Genomic DNA, 22,251 nt, shown 5'->3' with positions numbered 1-22,251 from the left:
GTGAAGCTATGAAATGCTGCTCTATAAATCTAAAGGTAAGGCCAACTACTAAAAAGACTCAAGAATCTTTGAATATTCTCAATGTCAGGAATACTGTGATAATCAGGAATAGTATCACTTTCCACATTACTAACGCCTTTATGCCACAAAATGGCTCAACTTTCAGAGTACATTGGCCTTCTTGATGCTCATGGTGTCACCTTACACCAGTTGACATAAAGATCACTCCTAACAAGGGAGTTGCTGGGGATTAAAAATTGGCTCTGCCTTATCTATACCTGCTACTGCCTGCTGTAAGAAGACTGCCTCAGTGAAGGGCTTCTGAAGCTTTTCTCTTCCTTTCCTGCCATGTTCCCCGGAGAATGTGATAGCAGGTTGTCATTCACAGTATATGCAGTTGGTAGAGGAAGTTTCATAGCAAATTGAAAAAGGAAGAGATTTATTAAAGAGAGCTAGTAGGCGTTACCTACTCAAATCAAACAGATGGCACCCTATATTTATACCTATATTTATTTATTTGTGCCACTTGGTATCTACTTTAACACTAGTGACTAATTTCTTCATCTCACATGGCCTGCTGGACTCTACATTTGTTGACCTTAGAGCTTCATTCTGAACCTGGGTGTCTCCACCAGATAGATTCTGAAAGGAAAAGCAGTCACCTCCCTCTCTCCTTTCCTTTACAATGACTTTTTTCCCCAATGACCCCTCCTAGCATTAACCATAAGATTTGAGGGAATCAACAGTATCTTATGAAGCCATTTGACAAATATTTACATAGGACCCACAATGTCTTGAGCATCTTGCTAGTCACAGGGTGCAGTAGTGTACAAACAAATACAGTCCTTCTCCTTGGGGAGCTGGCAAACCACTGCTAAATAATAACAGCTTGTAGGAACGGAACCAAGGGTTTACTCTTGTTAGGCACTGTTCTTAGCATGCATTATCCCGTTTCAGTCTCATGGAGGTAGCTATTATTATTATCCCCATTTTACAGATGAGAAAGCTGAGAATTGCCCAAAGTCACACAACAAGGAGTGGGCAGAACTTGGATTTGAAGGCAGAGCTGTCTGATGTCACATACTTAATCATACATATGTCTTCTCTTTCTCTCTCACAGCTTCTCATGAGGTAGAACTTTAGAGCCTGATGTGTTTGTGGCTGGAGCATAGCAGCTCTTCTTCAGCTTTGCTGCAGTTTCTGCTGAATATTTTGGTTTGCAAATATAAAGGATTCTCTGAAGCACAACCTTAAACAAAGTGTGGTAGACAGCTGGGAGAGGACAACTGCAGACAGAAAAATGTGGCCGGATGCTCTGGGGGCGGGTGGCAGCAATGTTCAGCCAGGTGGCTCCAAGGAGAGGAAGCAGTGATGCGTTGAGGTAAGAGAGCTGACAGATGAAACCACACAGACCCCAAGGCGGAGTGGAAAGAGGTGCCTTAAATCTTGTAGGGTGTGCTTTTATCAGGCTATGAAAATGCAGTTGGGATACAGGTTTGCTTTCTGTTGCCCATATCATCAGAGTGATGATTCAGATAGATTTAAAAATTATTTTATCCTGAAGTATGTCTGATGTGAAGTGGTGAAAATAACATCTTAAGATTAAGAGTCAGGAGACCTAAATTATTGTTCAGATATGCACCACCTAGTTTAGGTGTGTGAACTTTTGCAAGTCCCCTAACTTCTCTCAATGTAGATTACTTCCCTTCCAAAACAAGGGAGTTGCGTTACTGAACTGCAAGAATTTTTCTACTTCCAGACTGCTCTGATTGTCTCTAGCACTGGGAATTTGGACACAATTAGAAGGCATGTTTCTAGCCCTTGAGACCTACAGTGCCTAACTCAGTACCACACGTGGCCATGGAACACTTGAGATATGGCTAACATGACTAAATTTTCAAATTTATTTCATTGTCATTAAATTTAAATTAAGAAACCGGTACTATATTTAGTATTGAAATTTTTTATTTATTTTTGAGACAGTCTTGCTCTGTCATCCAGGCTGGAGTGCAGTGGTGTGATCTCGGCTGACTGCAACCTCCACCTCCTTGGTTCAAGTGATTCTCAGCCTCAGGCTACCAAGTTGCTAGGATGACAGGCACCTGCCACCATGCCTGGATAATTTTTGTATTTTTAATAGAGATGGGGGTTTCACCATGTTGGCCAGGCTGGTCTCGAATTCCTGACCTCAGGTGATCTGCCTGCGTCAGCCTCTCAAAGTGCTGGGGTAACAGGGATGAGCCACTGCACCTGGCGTGAAAAACTTTAGTATGTTCAAAACAACTTAGGAATGTGAATCCGCTTTTTGCAACAGTAAATTTTGTAAAATCTAAATACAGATCAAGTGTTTCCAATGAAAATTTGGCATCTGAATTGGGACATGCTATAAGTATAAAATACACACCAGATTTAAGACAATATTAAAAAAGGAAGTAAAATGTTTCAATAATTTTTATGTTGATTACATGTTGAAACAACGTTTTAGAAATATTGGGTTAAATAAAATAAATTGTTAAATTTTATCTGTGTTTACTTTTAAAAATGTAACTACTAGAATATTCACCAATGTGTGTGGCATTTCTTTTGGACAGCTTTTACAGGACAGGTTATACTCTGTAAACTGCAGTGAGTGGTTGGATTGGCACACTGGCTCTAGTTGATCATAGATGTTTGGGAGAGGAAAACTGTCACGCTTTAAGGAAGACACTTGTACTCTCATCAGACAAAACTTGCCCCAATTACCTTTGCTAATAGTGTTTCAAGAGAGCCAGGGAATGTGAGGTCTCTTAGAGTCTCTCTGGTTCTCAATGCTTCCAAAATTGCAATGTGCTGTAGACACCATGGGTAAATGCACTGTGACATCTCCATCTGAGTATACCTGGTATTCATGCCTCCAGAGAGGGCATCTGTTTGGAGGTGTCTGTCTCCACTCAGTAAGCACCCCTGTTGGGTGGAGAGGTTTGAGCCATGCCCCTTCAGAGGCTGTTGGCCTTGCCTATGTCTGGCTACCTTTAGCCTGGCCACAGGTTTCTGGTGTATTCAGTTCTAGACAGGTAGTAGAGCTTGTTTTGCTCTTTCCGCGTGAATTCTTCAGAAGGAGGGTGTGTCAGTGGCAAGAGTTTTGAGTTTGAGGCCTTCTTTTCAGTGCAAAACCCTCCTTTTCTGCATCTATAGGGAGTAAACACGGAACTGGTGAGAATCACTTTCCCTGATCATCATGTGGTCAGTATGTGGTGACTGACTGGGTGTGATTGGAGAAGGTCCCTTCCCTGGACAGAACATGGTGAGTGCCGTGGCATTATCAGAGAGGATCCACATCCCTGGCCACATGCGGTAAGCTACTTGCAGTGACTGGGAAGGATCGTCACTCCCAGTCAGTGTGTGATTACTAACCTGGAGTGATCCGGCAGGACCACTGTATTTCTTTGCTCGGGCTGCCATAACCAATACCACAGAGTGGACAGCTTAAACAACAGAAATTTATTTTCTCACAGTTCTGGAGGCTAGGGTTCCTTGATCCAGATATCAGCAGGTCTTGTTTCTTTGGAGGCCTCTGCTTTCTTTGCAGATGGCCACCTTCTTGTTATGTCCTCACATGGTTTCCCTTAGTCAGTATTGTATGTGTCCTAGTTTCTTCTTATCAGGACACTGGTCATATTGGATCAGGGGCCACTAATATTACCTCATTTTACCTTGATTACCTGTTTAAAGGCCCTATCTCCAGATGTGATCATACTCTGAATTCCTGAGGGTTAGAATTTCAATGTATGAACTGGAAACAGAAAAAATTGAGCCCCTAGCAACCACCATCCCTGGTTGGAATGTGTCATTCAAGGATGGTCAACTTAATGAACTGTGTGGTCAAAGGCAATGACCACAGAATGACCATCAGGTCACCTGGAGATTTCCTACTCAAGGGAATGGGAGCAAGAACATACATCTCTGACATGGTTATGAATGAGTTTAGGTAAATCAGGTGGATGGAGGAATGTGTTGACTTCTGAATTTTCCTGCAAAGCCACAGATGTACTGTCTCCTCCTCAGCACCAGGAATTCCTTGTTACCTGAACCACAGTGCCTGAGACCCAGTTAAGTACAGTTGAATGTCCTTTGGACAGTGTGATAAATCCTAGTTAACGAATCTGACATCAGGCACAAGGGTTAACAATCTACATAGGGTCATAAAAGAAACATAAACTATCAACCCTGCACCAAAGAACACAAGGCAGAGGTGATCAGGCTGGGAATAAAAAGTAGGAATCAGCATAGTTCTGATTCCTGAAGAGGGTAACCTTCTTAAAGTCGGAAACTGATGAACAGGTGTGGTTGAGGAGGATGGTGAAAACCTGGAGCTAAGGCAGAAGCAGGAAAATGCATCAGATGACAATACCTCTAGGAGGGTGGCTGGTTACAGCAGAGGTATTGTGACCAAGAAGATTGGCTTCAAGTGACAGAGAAAAGTCTGTGTCTAGGTGTGAAGTGATGTGGGACTGGATTGGTGACAGAGGGGAGAATGGGTGAGTGCAAGAAGATTGCTGAAGGCTGGCAATTGATCAAATGCTGAAATTAAGGAGGTCCAAAGTTAAACACACAACCCCAAAACCTACCATAGTGATGTAATCCTTTGACCCCCCCCCCCCAAGAGGTTACTAGTTTTGGTACTGGTGCTGAGTCCTCTGGAATCCAACACCTATGTTCATGAAAGAAAAGATGGCAGCAGTCTCATTGCTTACAGATTCTTAGACCTCAGAAAAGTTAATTCCAGTGTGTGGGATTTTGTTTATTTTCATCCTAACTTTAGACTTCTTTAGTCAGCGCAATTGTTAGCAATAAGAAATTGGCTAGATGGAAGCAATGTTCTCCACTTGACAAGCTTTAGGGGCAAGACATTATTAAACTGGGAGGGGGAGTCAACGTAAGTAAAAACAAACAGACTTCATAAAAGGACTGTGATATATTCTACGCCTTTATCTTGGGGAAATTGCTGTGGGAAAAGGAAACAGCTAGCTTAGCAGGCATTTGCTTGGCTTAGTGGGATAGAACATGAAAATCTCAACTTTATATGTTAACTGAGTATTAAAAGTCTTTTGAAAGCAAGAGGACGCCGCTTCCAGTATCTTTTCCCAAGAGTTTTCTGCAATTATCGTAAATGTCCTCTGAAAGCAATCCTAGATTACATAACTAATCCCATATATGTATGTGTATATGTACACCCTATATATATAAACTAGGATTATATATCTATGTAAAACAATTGTGTCTTGCACAGAACTTTAGCAATGGCGTCTAGATTCCGTAAATCCCCATCGGATGTCGACGCTCCGAGGAACCTCTGCCAAGTTGAGGCAAACTGGGTTCTCCACTTAGAGGGTAGGTTCAAGTCCTAAGAAAGATGCCAGGGAAAGGTCAGAAAAGAGGTCTTTGGTAGTCACTGAAGTTCGGTGAGCAGGCAGCTGGGACGAATATTGGGGCTTCTCCCTCACAGGTCTCCAGATACTCACACCTCTAGAACTGACCTCTCTGAAGGTGGGAAGCAGTACACCCAACAGAAGTTCGAGGCCCGCGCGCCGCCTGGGCAGCGCCACCCCCTCCGCCCCTCCGCCCCTCCCTCGCGGCCGCCGCCGCCAAGCGCCCCACCTGCGCCGCCGCGCCGCCCCGCCCCGCCTCCGGCCCGCCCGGCGCCGCACCCTCTCACCGTCGGGCCCCGCCCCGCACACGCGCCCCGGGCCGGCGCCCCGCCCCGCCCCGCCCGTCACGTGACAAACCCACCCTCCACGAGCTCTCCGATTGGCTCTCCCGACCTAGGGGGAGGGATATGGCGAACGCCGCTGCCCCAGACGCTGCTGCAGTTTTCAAACCTCAACTGTAAGCCTCGGTCGCCGTCTCCGCTGCCGTCGCCGGGAGTCACCTCACCGAGAGACCGGTCACAACTGTCGGCCCTTGTCTGGAAAAGTAAAAGTGGGTCCTGCCACGCTCGGAGCTCCCTGGCGCCTCTCCCGGCTGGAGCTAGAGAACTCGTCCTGTGGCGGCCCCCGGCGTGGGGCGGGACAGCAGCCCCCCTCGGAGGGGGCAGCCGCGGGAAAACCTGAAGCGGCCGGAGCGGTCAGTGTCCTGCGGGATTGACGGGTGGGCTCGGGGCTGCGACGGAACCAGCCCCCTCGGTGCAGAGACCTCGAACATGAGGAAGGAGGACCCGAGAAGGGTTTAGGCGGTGCGGTCGGGTCCGGGGTCCCATCGGATCCGCGGCTTGGTTGAGAGGGGCTAGTTCGCCGCCGCCCGTCAGGTGGCGGATTGCTGCGGGCTCCTTTCCGCTTTGCTGCTGGAGTCCCGGTTCCCTAGGATTCGGCGCGGGGGGCGGCCGGCGGTCCTCCCACCACCCTCCTCGGCCCGGGGCGCGTGTCTGTGTCTGTACGTGTTTGTGTGTCCGCGTGCGCCCTCCACCCGGCCGGCCCCGGCTATCCCCGGGTCGCGCCAGGCAGGGCCCTCTTCGCGGCGGGCCGGCGCTGGTCCCTTCCACAGCGCGGCCACGCGGTCCCCCGAGCCTCTCCCGAGTCCCAGCTGCGGCGTGGGCACGGGGCTTGTTCCCATAGGGACTCTTGGAAGCGTCCTGCTCCTAGCTGCCTTTCCTCTAGAGAAAGTTCGTGCTCATCTTGTGGGACGTTTTTAGTTACCGCTTGGGAACAGTGGTTTAAAACCAGCGAGAGGGCAAGACAGGCTACAGCTGTTTCCGTGATTTTCAGCGATCTGATTTTTACTTTGTTGTTTTGTAACCCACTTAGTGTGCACGACTCATCCCCAAACTATACGACTACAGGATGCCAGCGATTTTTGACATTTACCCAGGCTCTTTGTTTTATTGTAGGGAAAAGCGCTTCATTTGAATTCCGTCCGAGGGAGAAGTAAAGACAAAGTTGAAAGAGGCTTTATGGCAGCTGGTAGCTGGCATTAGTTTCTGTCTGGACTAGAAGCTCTCTGACATCAATTTGCAAATTGGAATTAAGAAAAAAAAATACAGTTTTAAAACCAATCATACTGATCAGATTTCACTAATATTTAAACACATGAGGACTGTGTATCACATTCACTGGTTTTTTTGTCGACGTAATGTTTACATCCCTGGTGCTAATAATGATAAGCTGAACCTTGCCAGGGACGTTTGACGTGGTGTGGCTACTTGACGTTTTCAAGTCTATGAGAATGTTTGCACGGAGACGGCATAGCCCTGTAAAAATGAGTGGCAGCATATGTAACCTGGCATTTTGAACCTAGGAGCACAATTTTATTAAAGGAAAATATAATAAACCTACTTTCTCATTGATAACACTGTTTTTTAGTTTTATGCTGAACTGTTTAGAAGAAGTTTTAAACAACTTCTGAAGTGCTTATTTTAACTACATTTTATTTATTTATTTTTATTTTTTTTATTTTTTTTTGGTTGAGACAGAGTCTCACACTGTCACCAAGGCTGGAGGACAGTGGCGCGATCTCTGCTCACTGCAGCCTCCGCCTCACAGGTTCAAGTGATTCTCCTGCCTCAGCCTCTGGAGTAGCCGGTACAGGCGTGCACTGTCCCCCAACCCTCTAATTTTTGTATTTTTAGTGGATACGGGGTTTCATCATGTTGGCTAGGCTGTTATCGAACTCCCGACCTCGGGTGATCAACCTGCCTCTGCCTCCCCAAGTGCTGGAATTATAGGCGTGAGCCACTGTGCCCGGCCTGAAGTGCTTATTTTATAAATATCAGACCATATAATTGTAAGATTGTGTATTTTCTTTTAAACTGGTTCATAGAAGGAGTGCAAAAGTTTTAGTTTGTCTTGTCTCTGGGATCCTCCTTTAAGCAGATGCTCAATTTTTTTCTAATATCTTAAGAATTGGTAGTATAAATAGGTGTTTTATTTTTGAGATACATATTAGACATTTTGGATCATTTTTTAAAGTAGGGATCCAAAATTGGGTTAAATATATTTGCTTACATGCAAGACTTTTTAAAAGAAGAATTTCTGTAATTGAAAACTCATTTTTTATGTGTGTATAGAATGGTTACAGTTTCTCTGGGGATCATTGATTAGTGAATAACAATTTGGTTAAGATAGAATCTGTTTTTTAGGAAGGTGGAGTCTTGACCAATCACTGTGTTAGCATATGAGTAACAAATTTGGAGAAGATAACAGGCATTTTTATGGCAGATGTTTCTAAAAAGATTATTTTTAAGCTTGCACTGTTTTACTGTCGTTAGGTGAACATTTTAACGTGTTAAAGCTCTTTGGTAATTATAAAGTAGAATTTCCTTTTCAGAATATTTGTTTTAATATTAGAGACAAAATTAAAAAATCAAAGAAATCAATGAACACTTTCACTTAATCCAGAAATTGTCTTAAAATTGCATGCGTAGTATATTGTAATTCTCATTTTCTGTATGTAAGATTGGCAGTTAAGAATAGTATTCCTAGACTTACTACTTTTAAAAGATACTGATTGATCCTTCTTTTTATAAAGAATTCTTTTGCACTGTATGGGTATTTGTTTTGTCAGGAACGTTAGCAATCATTTACTACCTTTCCATTTAGGAAAACTTCAAATGTCAGCTTTAGTTTTTCATAATATTGACAAAATTCAATGATTTTATGTTTAAGTACTGTGGTTTGTATTCTATGATGGACTGTTATAAAAGGCTATTTCTTTGAATATTTCAATTAAGAAATGTTCCTACAAATTAAGTTACAAGCAGGTATTTTATCTAAATATGTTGTAATGTTGCAGTTTTCAAGGCATACTTTATTGAAAGTTTTCTCTTGGCCTGGCGCAGTGGCTCACGCCTCTAATCCCAGCACTTCGGGAGGCTGAGGCAGGTGGATCACGAGGTCAGGAGATGGAGACCATCCTGGCCAACATGGTGAAACCCCATCTCTTCTAAAAATACAAAAATTAGCCAGGTGTGGTGATGTGCGCCTGTAGTCTCAGCTACTCGGAAGCTGAGGCAGGAGAGCCACTTGAATCTTGGAGGTGGAGGTTGCAGTGAGCCGAGATCACGCCACTGCACTTCAGTCTGGCAACAAAGCAATACTTAGTCTCAAAAAAAAAAAGTTTTTTCTTTTATCTTTTTTCCAGAACATTTAACCTCAAAACTTCAGGGCCATTTAAAACATGTAAATTAGTCAGTTTCTTTTAATATTTATATGCATTATATTTTGGTTCATCCCTGACCATTTGCAATTACTCCAAAAGAGGGCGTATTTATACTCTTAAGCATTGAAAATTTTTAACAGTGAGATGATAATTTCCTCTTTAATCCTTAAAGGATCAGATTCCATTTTGCATTGTAATAGTAATTGAATAAATAGTACCTCGGTGCCATTAAGTAAACAATAATTTATTTTACAACAGAAACCCAATTTTCCATCTTGTGAATGACAAGCACCATGCATTTTTTGCCAGCCTCCCACTGCCCCCTACTTTATTTCCGTTTTTCAACATCTTATCCTGATTCACAATTACAGGGTTTAATTCTTTCTCTGGAGATGGGAAGAGACAGCATTAGGCCTTAGGGTCTTGGCACAGAATAAGCCTAGAGTCATTGCCTGACACTTGAGCCCTGGGATAGTATATACTAGAAGGGTTGGATTAGAGTTGTTTAGCTGACTTCCTATTGTGATTTTTAGATAATTAAATTTATGAATTATATTTTCTGTTCGATACTTTTTTGAAAACAAAACCTGTTAGCAGAATACATATAAGGAATATAATCTCTTCCTTGAAATTGAAAATCATCATCATTTCCATCTTGATACCAATGTTTCTAATCAGTGACCAATTAAAAATGATTACTTCTGCCACACCTTTACTTTTGATGGATGCTAAATCTCTAATTTTTCGGTTTCCCAGGGAAAGCTTGGTGGCAGTAAATGCCTCTGTAGAAAGGAGTTTCTTCCCTTACAATCTTGTGGCTTACTTTGCTTCCCATTGCCTTTCCAGTTAACTTCATGAAGATCAAGACTTATCAGTGATAAATCTTCATAGAATACTTACCTGAATTTTCCGAATTTTGATGGCTCCTAAAATAGTGATATTCTTAACTGCAGTAGGTATTTGTGTTAGTAGCTTGTATTAAAAATGAGTTGCCACCTTGTCTGAAAACGGGTAAAAAAAATAAACGATCTTTTGGCATTACATTATAGTATATGACAAAATAATTTTATCTGTGTTTCCAGACTTTGTGGCTACCCTGTTTAGAACTGACATTTTCTAAGTGCAACTTGAAATAGCTACTTTATTTGGCCAAATATTGAATTAAGCAGAAACTAGCTGCAATCAGAGCTCCAGTACTGTAAATGCAAGATGGATCTCAAGTTCTCCTAACCCCTTGAAGATGTGAGATGTACCCACAAATTCTTTTCACTATATCTCATAATTCTTACAATTCAGTTCATCAACATTTAAAAAATTCCTACCAGGTGACAGATACCATGGTGGTTGCTTAGGCACAAAAGTAAAAGGATGCTGCCCTTTAAACACTAAACAGAATTGCAATCTAACATGTTACGTTTTGAGGTAAAGAAGTATGCCAAAGGTCCTCTTATTTGAAGCATAAAGGAGAAGCATTTAAATCAACCTATGGTTTTTAGGCAAAGCTTCCTGGGGAGAGGCCATTCTGTATTGACTTATGAAGGATGTATAAGAAGAGTTAGCCATTTAAGGAAAGTAGAAAGGCTTTTTCAGGCAGAGAAGTATAATAAAGATGTGGTGGCAAAATATGAAATATGAGTGTGGCAGGAAGTGTAGCTGGTGTATACTTGGCTCAGAGGCCTTTATGTGTCATGCTGTAAGGACTTGAAAGCTTGTGGATACTGGGGAGCTAATGAAGGAATCAAAACAGACCATTTGATTCTCTAAATGTCTTTATTATTGTATATTCTATTTTTTAAAAATTTTATTTGATAATTTTGAAATAAATATGATAAATATTTTTTAAAATAGAGCTAGAGGTTTATAGAGATTGTCTTGCTTTTGATCACATCACACTTGCTTTCTCCATTCAAGTAAGTTAAGCCTAACATTTCCTTCTGTTCTTCCTTCACTGATCTACTTCTAAATTCTTATTTTGTTATGAGAATTAATGAAAAAATCTTTAAAAATAAATGAGATGCCATTATTTTTAATAGTACTGTGTAATTGAAAGCTTAATTGTGTCTTTTATCACACTTTTCATAGCATCTAACTGTGCCTATAATTGCGTATACACATGCATACCAATTTACTTATCACGTCCCTTAAGATTTTTTTTTTAAACTTGTATAATCTGATAAAATGTTATGAAATGGATTTCAAGTGGAGTGAGACATATTGGTAATTTAGAATCAGTTACAGGTAGATGAAGTGTGGTAGAAGACAAGAAAAGTTCTGGGAATCATTGGAGTTAAAGAGAATTTGGTGGGAAATTTAGGAAGATACAAGAAGGAGTGACAGAGAGCTGGCTGATAACCCCCATGTACCTTATATGAAGGGCAGCCAGATGTTTGTGGAGGGCTTGGTGGACAAAAGTGACATTTATGCTCTACTATATGCAAAATTGGTCAAAGGAGAGGAAATGGAAAAGTATCTTGGCTCTGACAATTGGTTTAAATGCAGTAAATAAAAGGTAAATGAACTTAAATGCTTAATGGATGCCTACAGCAGCTTGTGATGTAGGTATATTAGCAATAAGTAGATGAACTTATAAGGAAATTGGTACCCATATTCATCTTTCAGAACAATGAAAAAATCAGTGAAACTGAGCACTATCAGAACTAAGAAAATACACAAATAGTTAAAACAGAAAACAAAAGGATTTTTAAGAATTAACTTTAAGTTGGGATGAGAGTTTTGTACGTGGAAATCGTACAGTTATTCAACAGTGGCAGGGAACTGCAGAAAAAGTATTTTGGGTAGAATGTTAATTTTGTTTTGTGGAACAATAACGATATGCCCTTGTGACTTGCACTGTATGTGTGTCAATGGACATGAGTTCAGTGTATCTTAATTTTTAATCCTTACAACACTGTAAGATTGATTTTTTTATCATCCATACTTTAGAGTCAGCAATATTGAAGCTTTATGTCACTAGTAAACAGGGAAATACAAAGTAAATCACAACAAAATTCCATTTCACCTTCATCACACTAGAATTGCCAAAATTAAAAGTCTGAGTTGGGCCAGTATTGTCAAAGTAGTGATAAACCATCCCATGTAGTGCTAGTGGGAGTATAAACCGGGGGTTGAAAAAGGGGCTATGTCTAATGTGTTTTATTTATTTTTAATTTAAATGAAATATGACCAAGTAATAAGACTGGGAAGTAAATGTTTGTATATAGTGTTCCTTGTCATACATTTGAAATATTTCATGTTTTGTTTCTAAATAACTGTATTGTAACAGATTAGGTGACTTAACAAGCATATTTTCTCATAAATTCTGGAGGCTAGAAATCTTAGATCAGGGTGTCTGGGGTTGGTTTCTTCTGAGGCCTGCCTTCTTGGCTTGCAGATGGCCGTCTTCTCCCAGTGTGTTCACATAGTCTTCCCTCTGTGTGTGTCTGTGTCCCAACTGGCCCATTTTAATGACCTCATTTTAACTTAGTCACCTTTTTAAAGGCCCTTTCTCCAAAGACAGTCACATTATGAGGTATAGGGGTTAGGATTTTTCAACTTGTGAATTTGGGGGAGGATGAAATTCAGCCCATAACAATAGCAAAGTTAAATAATTTAATTAAGGTATCATAGCTGGTATGATGGTTGAATGGAATTCAGACCCACGTATGTTCCAGTCTAAACGTTATTCTCAGAATGCTACACTATGACCCTTAGACTCCTAGAGATGTATCCCCAAACTGGTTGAGCTTTGTTTCCCCAAAGACTAAGAGATGTAGAGAAAACAGTTGTACTATCTAGTTACGTGAAAGCTGTAATTTTAATTTAATCTTTTGAGACAAGGTCTTTATCTGTTACCCAGACTAAACTTCAGTGATACATTCATAATTTGAGAATAACACCAATAAGAGAAAATGTAGAAACTGAAAACACTGAACTCTAATGACACCACTTTTTTGCTAAGTGAAATGTAGTTGACATTTGAATTTAGGAAGATAAAGAACAGTACATGTCAAGTAGGAAATAGGAAAAAAAGGTGGCAGAGAAGGAACAAATGCTTAGCGGGTTACTACAGGAGGGTGCCAAAAGAATAATACTTGATATTTTATTAAGTAGGCATAGCAGTAAGTCATAAGTGTCTTGAAATATATTATCTGTTATTTTTTATGAATAGTTAACATAATAGTTTTGTTAACACTGAATGCATACAAATATCACAGATTTCCAGATATATATATGAGCTTCAGATACATAACATTGTAATAGTGCTTTATTTGTAGGTTAGTCAATTCTCCAACAAAATTATTGAGCAATTACATAGCAGGCTTTGTGCTAGGTGCTGTCAAAGGAGGGATTCTTAAGACATTTGAGAGTTTCTGAGTTCAGTACTGAAACATAGCCAATCCATGGAAGAAGTTCTATTTCTTGTAGTCATTAACATCAGTAATATATCTCACAATATGTGCATTTACCACCAAATTTTTTTAGCAATGTGAAAATAAAATGAATAATCATTACCTTGTATTAAATTAACTATTATGTGAAACCTATGACTTTATTTCTTTCTTTATTTCTTGAGATAGGGTCTCACTCTATTGCCCAAGCTGAACTGCAATAGTACATTCATAGCTCACTGCAACCTCAACCTTCTGAGCTCACACAATGCTCCTGCCTCAGCCTCCCAAGCAGCTAGGACTACAGGCGTAAGCCACTACACCCAGTTAATTTTTAAAGTTTTTCATAGATATGGGGTCTTGCTATGTTGCCAGGACTGGTCTCGAACTTCTAGACTCAAGTAATCCTCCTGCCTCAGCCACCCATAGTGTTGGGATTACAGGCATGCACCACCGTGCCTAGCTGAAACCTCTATAACTTTAAAGAATGGAGTTTTATGATGAAACTTAGTGATTGCTTGTGTTATAATTTTATCATAACTATTTTTTAAAAAAGAATTGAAAGGATTTTTACAGTAGTTTTATTCTGAAATGAAGTCAGTAACTTCTTTCAAATGCCATAGTGATACTGGTTTATGTGTGTACTTGTTTTTTTTCCTTCTCGTTGTGGGTAGAATGTGCTCTTTAACTCTTCTTTTTTTTTTAGTTGTATTTTATACCTATATTTGGAGTCATGTAATGCAATGCACATCCTGCTTGACATAACATCTTTTCTCTGTCTTCTCCTTTTTTTGCATAGGTAAAAATAAGTGACTAAAGAAGCATACCTGGGAATCACCTAACATGTCGAGGAGGAGATTTGATTGCCGAAGTATTTCAGGCCTGCTAACCACAACTCCTCAAACGCCAGTGAAAATGGAAAACTTTAATAATTTCTATATACTTACATCTAAAGAGCTAGGGAGGTAAGAAAACTGTATGATGTGTATGCTGTCTAAATTCAAATTTTGGATTTGTGTTTTTATAATTCTATAAAACTCACTTGGTATCATTATTTAACAATGATTAGGAAGGAAAGTCATCATCTCTGTTGCTATTACATAGGGTCTAGTCTTAACCGACTAGAAAATCAAATCTGTGGAGGGTTTAGTGAACTTAAATCATGTATCCTACCTAGCTTCAGAGCCTCCAATAGGAGGTCTCTGTCCTTATGTGAGGCTGTGCGTGGCAGTAGGCAACTCAGCATAGTGGACTGCCGAGTCCAAGTCTGGATTCCACATTTACTAGAAGTGTGACTTCAACTAAATAACTGTACCTCTTTTTTAAATTTTTATTTGTGGCAGGGTCTTACTCTGTTGCCTAAGCTGGAGTACAGTGAGGTGATCTTGGCTCACTGCAAACTCCCGTCTCCTGGGCTCAAGGGCTTCTCCCACCTCAGCCTCCTAAGTAGCTGGGACTTCAGGCACTCACCACCACACTAGACTGGTTTTTTGTAGAGACAGGGTTTTGCCATGCTGCTCAGGCTGGCCTCCAACTCCTCGGTTCAAGCAGTCTTCTGGCTTTGGCCTCCCAAAGTGCTGAGATAATAGGTGTGAGCCCCTGTGCCCTGCCTATTGTACCTCTTAGTGCTGTAGTTTCCTCATCTGAAAAGTAGGGGTGAAGATAATTGTGTCTATCTTATATGGTTGTTAGAGGATTAAGTTAGTTAATATTTGTAAAGTGCCTAGTACAGTGCTATGTAAGCTTTTGTTAAATAAATTTTTTTTTTAGTTTCTAGGATATTGTGCTGGACTTTAAAAAAAAAAAAAAAAAGAAAAAAGAAATAGGGAGATTCTCCCCCTCTCCTAAGTTGAACAAAACGAAGGAATTCATATTTCATACTCTGATTCTATGTCTCAATGAATGGTGTTTTATAAGTAAAAGCCTTTACAAATTGTTTTCCCTTAACCAATGTATAAACTCTATATGGGCAAGGAGTGACCTGATATTATGAAGCCGTTCTGTACTAGTATTTTAATATGTATAAAGTTATAAAAGATATACCAAGTTACTTAAGTTATGTGTTCAGCATCTTTTGAGCTTTAAATTAAAGGTTGGACGATGGTGGTCATTATATATCTTCAGTTTGATTTTAGTTCTGGAGGTAAATGTTTTGTCTTATGTTAAATGGCTTACTAAGTCCATGTTTGTATTGATAAATGTGCAAAACAGTGTGATTGATTTTTATCTTTGAAAATCTCAATGTGAAAAGAAAAGTTGACTGAATCATGAGAAGTAATTCCATTCTTGGTGGAATCATAATCTTATTTCTTCTGAGGCTTGCACATTTTGAATGTTGTCTTTCTAAATCAACGTTTTAATTTCAGTGTTAGTGTTTAATTCATTTTCCTTTAGCAAACTAAAGGAAATTATGTAAAAATTAACAGTTTATTTTTTAGTATTCTCAAAAAACTTGCATTGTTCCTGTTTTTTAACATGTTGGGTAAGTTTTTTCTACCCTTCCCCCAACTGAGGCAAAGGTTTCATAGGACTTCTTGTGGTTAGAAGGGCGAGGCAGATTCAGAAATAAACGTCAGCTTCCTTTGTGGCTTACCCTTCCGCCTCCTTTCACATTTTATTGTGTATTCTAGAATGCAGAAGGGGAATGCAGAAGGGTAACTACTAGACCTTTTCACTGCTGGGAAATCTAGTTAGCCTTGGCTTTTTAGGGTATGACTTAAGGATTATTTTTAAATGCTTTAACTTTTCTTAAATGTTTTAATTACATTGAAACATTATATTTCAAAGATCATTTTTTATACTTCCAAGCTAGCATTTAGAATGGAAAACAAATTTTTTTTTTCTAAGTCATCTGATAATTATGGTAAAAATATTTACCTTCATAGTATATAAATTAATACACACACACACACCAACACACACATAATTTTATTGGAATCTCAAACTTTTAAGAAATACAAACACTTTAAGTACAGGATACAGAAAAGCACAGTATATAGTATTATAGTGGGTGCATAACTCTGGCATTCGTTCAACAGATATTTCAGTTCCTATTATGTGTTAACAAGTTGTAGATTTTATAATTACTATAATAATTAGGACAGACGTGGTCCCTGCCATCATGGAGCTTTTACTTAGTGATAAACATTGACGAATAAATAAATCATTACCCACATTATTTGGTCAGCTTTGCCCTGGATTAATTAGTACTATACTCGTTCAAGAAAGCCTCTTGGGCCAGGCGCAGTGGCTGATGCCTGAAAAATTTCAACACTTTGGGAGGTTGAGGCAGGAGAATCGGTTGAGCCCAAGAGTTTGAACCAGCCTGGGCAACATAGGGAGGCATTCTCTGTGCAAATTATGTAAAAGATTAGCCAGCAGCGGTGGTGCATGCCTGCAGTCACAACTACACGGGAGGCTGAAGTAAGATGATCATCTGAGCCTGGGAGGTTGAGGCTGCAGTGAGCTGAGATCCTGCCACTGCACTCCAGCCTGGGTGATAGAGTTGAGACCCTGTCTCAAAAATTAAAAAAAAAAAAAGGCCTCTTGGTAATACCTGGAACAATTAGATAAGAAGTGTTATTTAATTTTGTTCTTTAATTCTGGGAGAATTCTGGCTTGTAGATAAATAATAAAATTATAACAGAACTGAATTGTCACAAGTGCTACTATAAACTGTTTTTTCAGATGCACAGTTTTCTTGGCTAACTAGTTTCTGTTTCCTAAATTTTACAAGTGAATTTCTTTATAAAACCCAAAATTGCCTTCCTGTTTTAGACAAGTTTTTGCTTCAATATCTAAGTAAGAACTGATAGAAACAAGTGAGTTACACTTCTTTACCAAAACTATTTTAAAGGGAGGAATTGTTTTATAGTGATTAGAATAGAAAGTTAGAAATTCACATTTCAGAGTTTTATTTTTGGTGCTCCAATTCTATGTATGACCTTTTATGAGCTGTTTAATCTTATTCTGACTCAGTTAATCCAGTATACAATTTATGAAACACCAGTGGTTTGACTATAAAGGGACTAACGTGTGTCTGTGTGTGTGTGTGTATTCCTTTTGCATACAATGAGAAAATGTTTTATAGTTAAACATTCTCAAATCTTAAAACTACTTTCAAAGAATCAGGTTTTTATATGGAAACTTATTTAGTTTATGTATTAATATATTTTGATAAATGTGGAAAAGTCAAGTTATACCTTGGTTTTTAACTACTTTTCATTGGCACCAATTTTGAGGAAATTTTGGTAATGAAAAGTAAGAATCTTTGTCATCTTGGCCTTTGGGGATAGCTAGTAAAATACAGTCAAGCAATGTAGTCTTTCAGTCCCCACCCAGTACCACCTAAACACCAAGTTTTGTTTTCCATACTAAGAGTCTGATAGACTGTGTTAGAAATATATTGAAGGGAATTGGGACAAGAGGAGTTATGGAGCAAATGTTGCTTCCTGAAGATCCTTTATTTATACCTGATTTGTTAGTATCGGAAACCAGAGAGTAATTCAGACTTAAAGGTCGAGATTCTTAATCTTGGATCCCCTATACTCAGCCTTACAAGGTTTATGAGTGGGCTTCAAGATCTGAAAACCTTCTGGAATTATATGTAAAACTTCCTATTTAAGGGCTTGTGTACATTTTTTGGGGGAGGCAGTCAATAGAATAGCTTTTATTAGTTTCCCAAAATAATTCTTGACTCAGAATAGCTTTAGGACTTTGTGAAAATAAATTTTGGGTAACTGTACATACATAATCCAATAGAAATGAATTTTCAGTGTCTTTACATTTTGCAGAGGTACGAAGCACTGCTATTGGAAAGAGCTAAAAGTATACTTATTTCTAAAATGATAAACATGACCTTAGTGGATGTGTTTGTACATAGCTGTTGATAACCACTGATTTTCTTAGTTTATCATGAAATGTCTGAATATTTTCTGTAGGACACATATACCTTCGTTATCTGTTACAGACTTCAAAGACTACTGAGCATTACTAAGAGACATATTGGTAAAAAGTCAAATACCCATTTTTGCATTCATTTTTATTTCTTATATTTGAAGGTAAGCTATTTTAATTAGAGTGTTAATGTGATACCCTATGAAGGGTACAGTTTTTGGAAATAGGTCTAAGTTTAAATCTTTACCTTGACTAAATTACGTATCTTCTTTGAGGTCTAAAGAACAGGATAGCATTTGTTATATGGAATTGTTGTGATACTTAAACAATACTTTATATCAACAGCATGGCATGGAGTTGGTATGCAAATGAGATTATTTCCCAGCAATGATAATGTAGGAAATAATTTTTATTTTTTATTTGAGACAATCTCACTCTGTCACCCAGGCTGGAGTGCAGTGGCATGATCTTGGCTCACTGCAACTTCTGCCTCCTGGGTTCAGACGGTTTTTCTGCCTCAGCCTCCTGCAAATTCTGTGTAGCTGGGATTACGGGCATGCACCACAATGCCCGGCTAATTTTTATATTTTTAATAGAGACAGAGTTTCACCATGTTGGCCAGGCTGGTCTTGAACTCCTGACCTCGTGATCTGCCTGCCTCGGCCTCCCAAAATACTGGGATTACAGGTGTAAGCCACTGTGCCCAGCTGATTTACTTTTTATAGAGAATAAATAGCTTGACTTTTGTTTTCTACAGGTCAGTGGTCTTTCTCTTTTCAAAGAGAAGTTTGAAAGTGATCCACCTGCCTTGGCTTCCCAAGATAATGTATCATTTTAATAGTAAAGAATAAATATAATTCTGTCTTATCCTGTTGTTATAGTTTGCCATTTACATTTGTAAGTGATAGCACTATAAATTTTGTAAAAGTACATAAATTTGATTCAATTTAGAGAACAAAGATAAATTCCTAATGGCACAAATATTTCAAATAATTGACTTTTAGTCGGAGATATAGCAGTATCTGTAATATACTAGTTGTTCTCTATGGAAGAGTTAAAATTCATTGTCTTCATCTTCCCCCAGAGGAAAATTTGCTGTGGTTAGACAATGTATATCAAAATCTACTGGCCAAGAATATGCTGCAAAATTTCTAAAAAAGAGAAGAAGAGGACAGGATTGTCGAGCAGAGATTTTACACGAGATTGCTGTGCTTGAATTGGCAAAGTCCTGTCCCCGTGTTATTAATCTTCATGAGGTCTATGAAAATACAAGTGAAATCATTTTGATATTGGAATAGTAAGTATATACTTAATGGTACCTATTTTAATTGCTATGTTAAGATGACTGAAATGTGAAGAATACGAATGATAAAAGTATGACAAGCACTTGTAAAGATTCCTGTTCATAAAATGTAAAAGGATCCTACTTTATATTTGAATATTTTCATAAGGCTAAATGTACAGCCTCAGGCACATACACAAAAACTAACAACACAAAATAAACAAATGACAAACACAACGTTTGGGGAATATGGAGAAATGAATATACTATTATTTTGTTAATGGCTAATTGATTGAATTTTTCTGGAACTCAATCTGATGGGCAGTTAGAATTGTAGTAATTTGTATACTTTCTTCATCTGTTTGAAAAATACTTTCAAGAAAATAAGGAAAGGTAAACTGCATAAAACTATGCTTAATACATTGTTTGTTAAAGAAATACATTTAGTATGTGTAATGTGTAAAACACTATGTTAGGAGTTGGAGCAATAAGAAATAAATATATCTCTTGCCACAAGTCTGTGAAAAAGTGAAAACACCTAAATATTCCACAGTTTACCAGGTGGTAGGGATAGAGAATTGTTAAGGTAATTGGTCTGTTAGACATGTGACTCTTACAGAGTGCTTTTGTCACATGATTGTCTGACACATTTATTACAGGTATGTAAAATGTGTTGAACGTTTGCAACATTCGGAAGAGATCAGCTAGATTTATGTTTAGTATGCCTAAGGTGATAATAGTTTTTAATAAGGTAAATCCATTTTTTGGTAAACTGTGAGGAGATATTTATTTTAGTGAAAAATGTATTTCTAACTATAGTAATTATTTTTAGTAACTAATTTGCATCATTGCCTTTTTAAATTTAAAGGTATATTAACCTTATTTTTGTATTTAGTTACTTTAAAATTAATGTTTTTGTTCCACGAAATAGATTGGCTGGAATCAACTTGTGAGTGAAAATGATGATTTTGCAAAATGTTAAACTGACAAGTAGTTCCTTTAAGAATGAATACTATGTACATTTCTCAGAACCATATTAAGGTGTGTTATATAACACTTTCAAAATAAATTAGAATTGCAGGAAAGGCCAAGATACTACCAGTATGATTTCATTTTTCATATATTTTGTAATTATTTTTGTCGAAGATTCTTCAGCTGACCTTTCAAAAGTTACCTACTTGCATAACATCTGCATGTTTGAAGTATGTAAAAAGTAGCTAACATTTGTCAAAAACAGTAGTGGAATACTAGGTTTGGAGGATGAATATACATAAGAACATTGACTACTTTCATGAAATCCTCTTTTGGGGGTTCATCCAAACAGCAACGACAAAATACTTCGGAAAGATTTGAGACATTTTATGGATGGACCTTGTTCATACTCCGGAAAATTGACTCAGGTACCTTACCCAGTAACTGGCAGAACTTACTGATCTCTATACCTCTGGCTGAAATGTAGCAAGGACTCAGGAAATGTTTAAGTAGATTAATGTGTTAAATTTCTTACCAGAGTGACTAAGACCCACTAAAATTTGTTGCTAGGACTTTGGCTTAATTACTATGCCTACCACTTTTGGGGTGGCATTGTCACATTTAGTAGTCTCAGTTGAAGATAAAAATTTAATCAGGGAGGTTTAGTTGTTTTAGTAGTGTGGCATAATTTTTATATGGTGAAAATAAAATGGTGGAATCTTTAATAACTATCACCCAATCAATTCTGTCCTCAAATCATCTCACATACTTTTTCTTCCCCAACTCTTATTTTACAAAATTTTAAATCTACAGAAAAGTTGAAAAAATAGTACATTTAACATCCTTATCCTCCTCACTTGTATTCACCAATTGTTGGCATTTTGCCACCTATACTGAACTGTTTGAAAGTTGTAGGTATTATGATATTTCTTTTTATCCTGAAGTATTTATTTGGTGTGGGTGATGCATATTTATTGTTGTCACATCAGGTGGCAATAAAGTCAGGTTGTTTTATTACTGGTTTTGCTAAATTTGAATGTGCTTAAGGTGTAGTCTTCTAGCTCTCCTCATCGTAAAGGAACATTTTCCTTTTTTAATTAATGAATCTATGTAATGATATTTAGAGACCACGTGAATATTATCTTAACAACTTTTTATCTAATGATTTCCCTTCCCCCTTTTTAATGTTTCTAAGGAGTTCATGTTTTTTTTTTTTTTTAATTAAACTAACACATGACATTAATGGAAAATAACCCATTACATTTTAATTAATGGGTTCTAATCAGTTTCTGCCACATTTTTTTTAATGCTCAAATTTTCTCAAGTTTATCAATGGTTTCCTTTCAAGCTATTTCCTATGTCCTTTTGATATAATCTCATTAGTGTTTGAGGACTTCCTTGCCTTATGCACTCTAAGATTTCTGGAGTCATCTTGTTGTCTTCCCTGCCCCAGACCTGTGATCAGCTATCTAAGAAGTTCTGCTTCTTTTAAATGGGGAATAGCATTTAGAAACCAAATATGGGTGTTGGACATGCTGATTTTTAACAAAGTACCGTTATTTTTAGGCCTTTTCTTTTTTTTTT

General features: G+C 38.4%; 1 protein-coding gene across 2 annotated transcripts in view; it reads left to right on the top strand.

The window, feature by feature from the left end:
* The first annotated feature begins 1,284 nt into the window (after window positions 1-1,284).
* STK17B (serine/threonine kinase 17b) overlaps window positions 1,285-22,251 on the top strand; it is a 36,838-nt gene continuing 15,871 nt past the window's right edge. The window contains exons 1-4 of one of the 2 annotated variants that reach the window (XM_017538749.2): window positions 1,285-1,381; window positions 3,175-3,333; window positions 14,317-14,482; window positions 19,498-19,710. In XM_017538749.2, coding sequence (XP_017394238.1) covers window positions 14,361-14,482; window positions 19,498-19,710 — 335 coding nt within the window. In that variant the 5' untranslated portion in view covers window positions 1,285-1,381; window positions 3,175-3,333; window positions 14,317-14,360. Of the gene's footprint in view, window positions 1,382-3,174; window positions 3,334-5,882; window positions 6,103-14,316; window positions 14,483-19,497; window positions 19,711-22,251 lie in introns of those variants that run through there. The other variant, XM_017538748.2, reaches the window with a different exon arrangement.

This window comes from Cebus imitator, unplaced genomic scaffold (genome assembly GCF_001604975.1).
Source record: "Cebus imitator isolate Cc_AM_T3 unplaced genomic scaffold, Cebus_imitator-1.0 Scaffold113, whole genome shotgun sequence".
In the NCBI taxonomy this organism is placed as follows: Eukaryota; Metazoa; Chordata; class Mammalia; order Primates; family Cebidae; genus Cebus; species Cebus imitator.
Note: the sequence above shows the minus strand (reverse complement) of the source record. Positions and strands in the feature narration are given on the sequence as shown.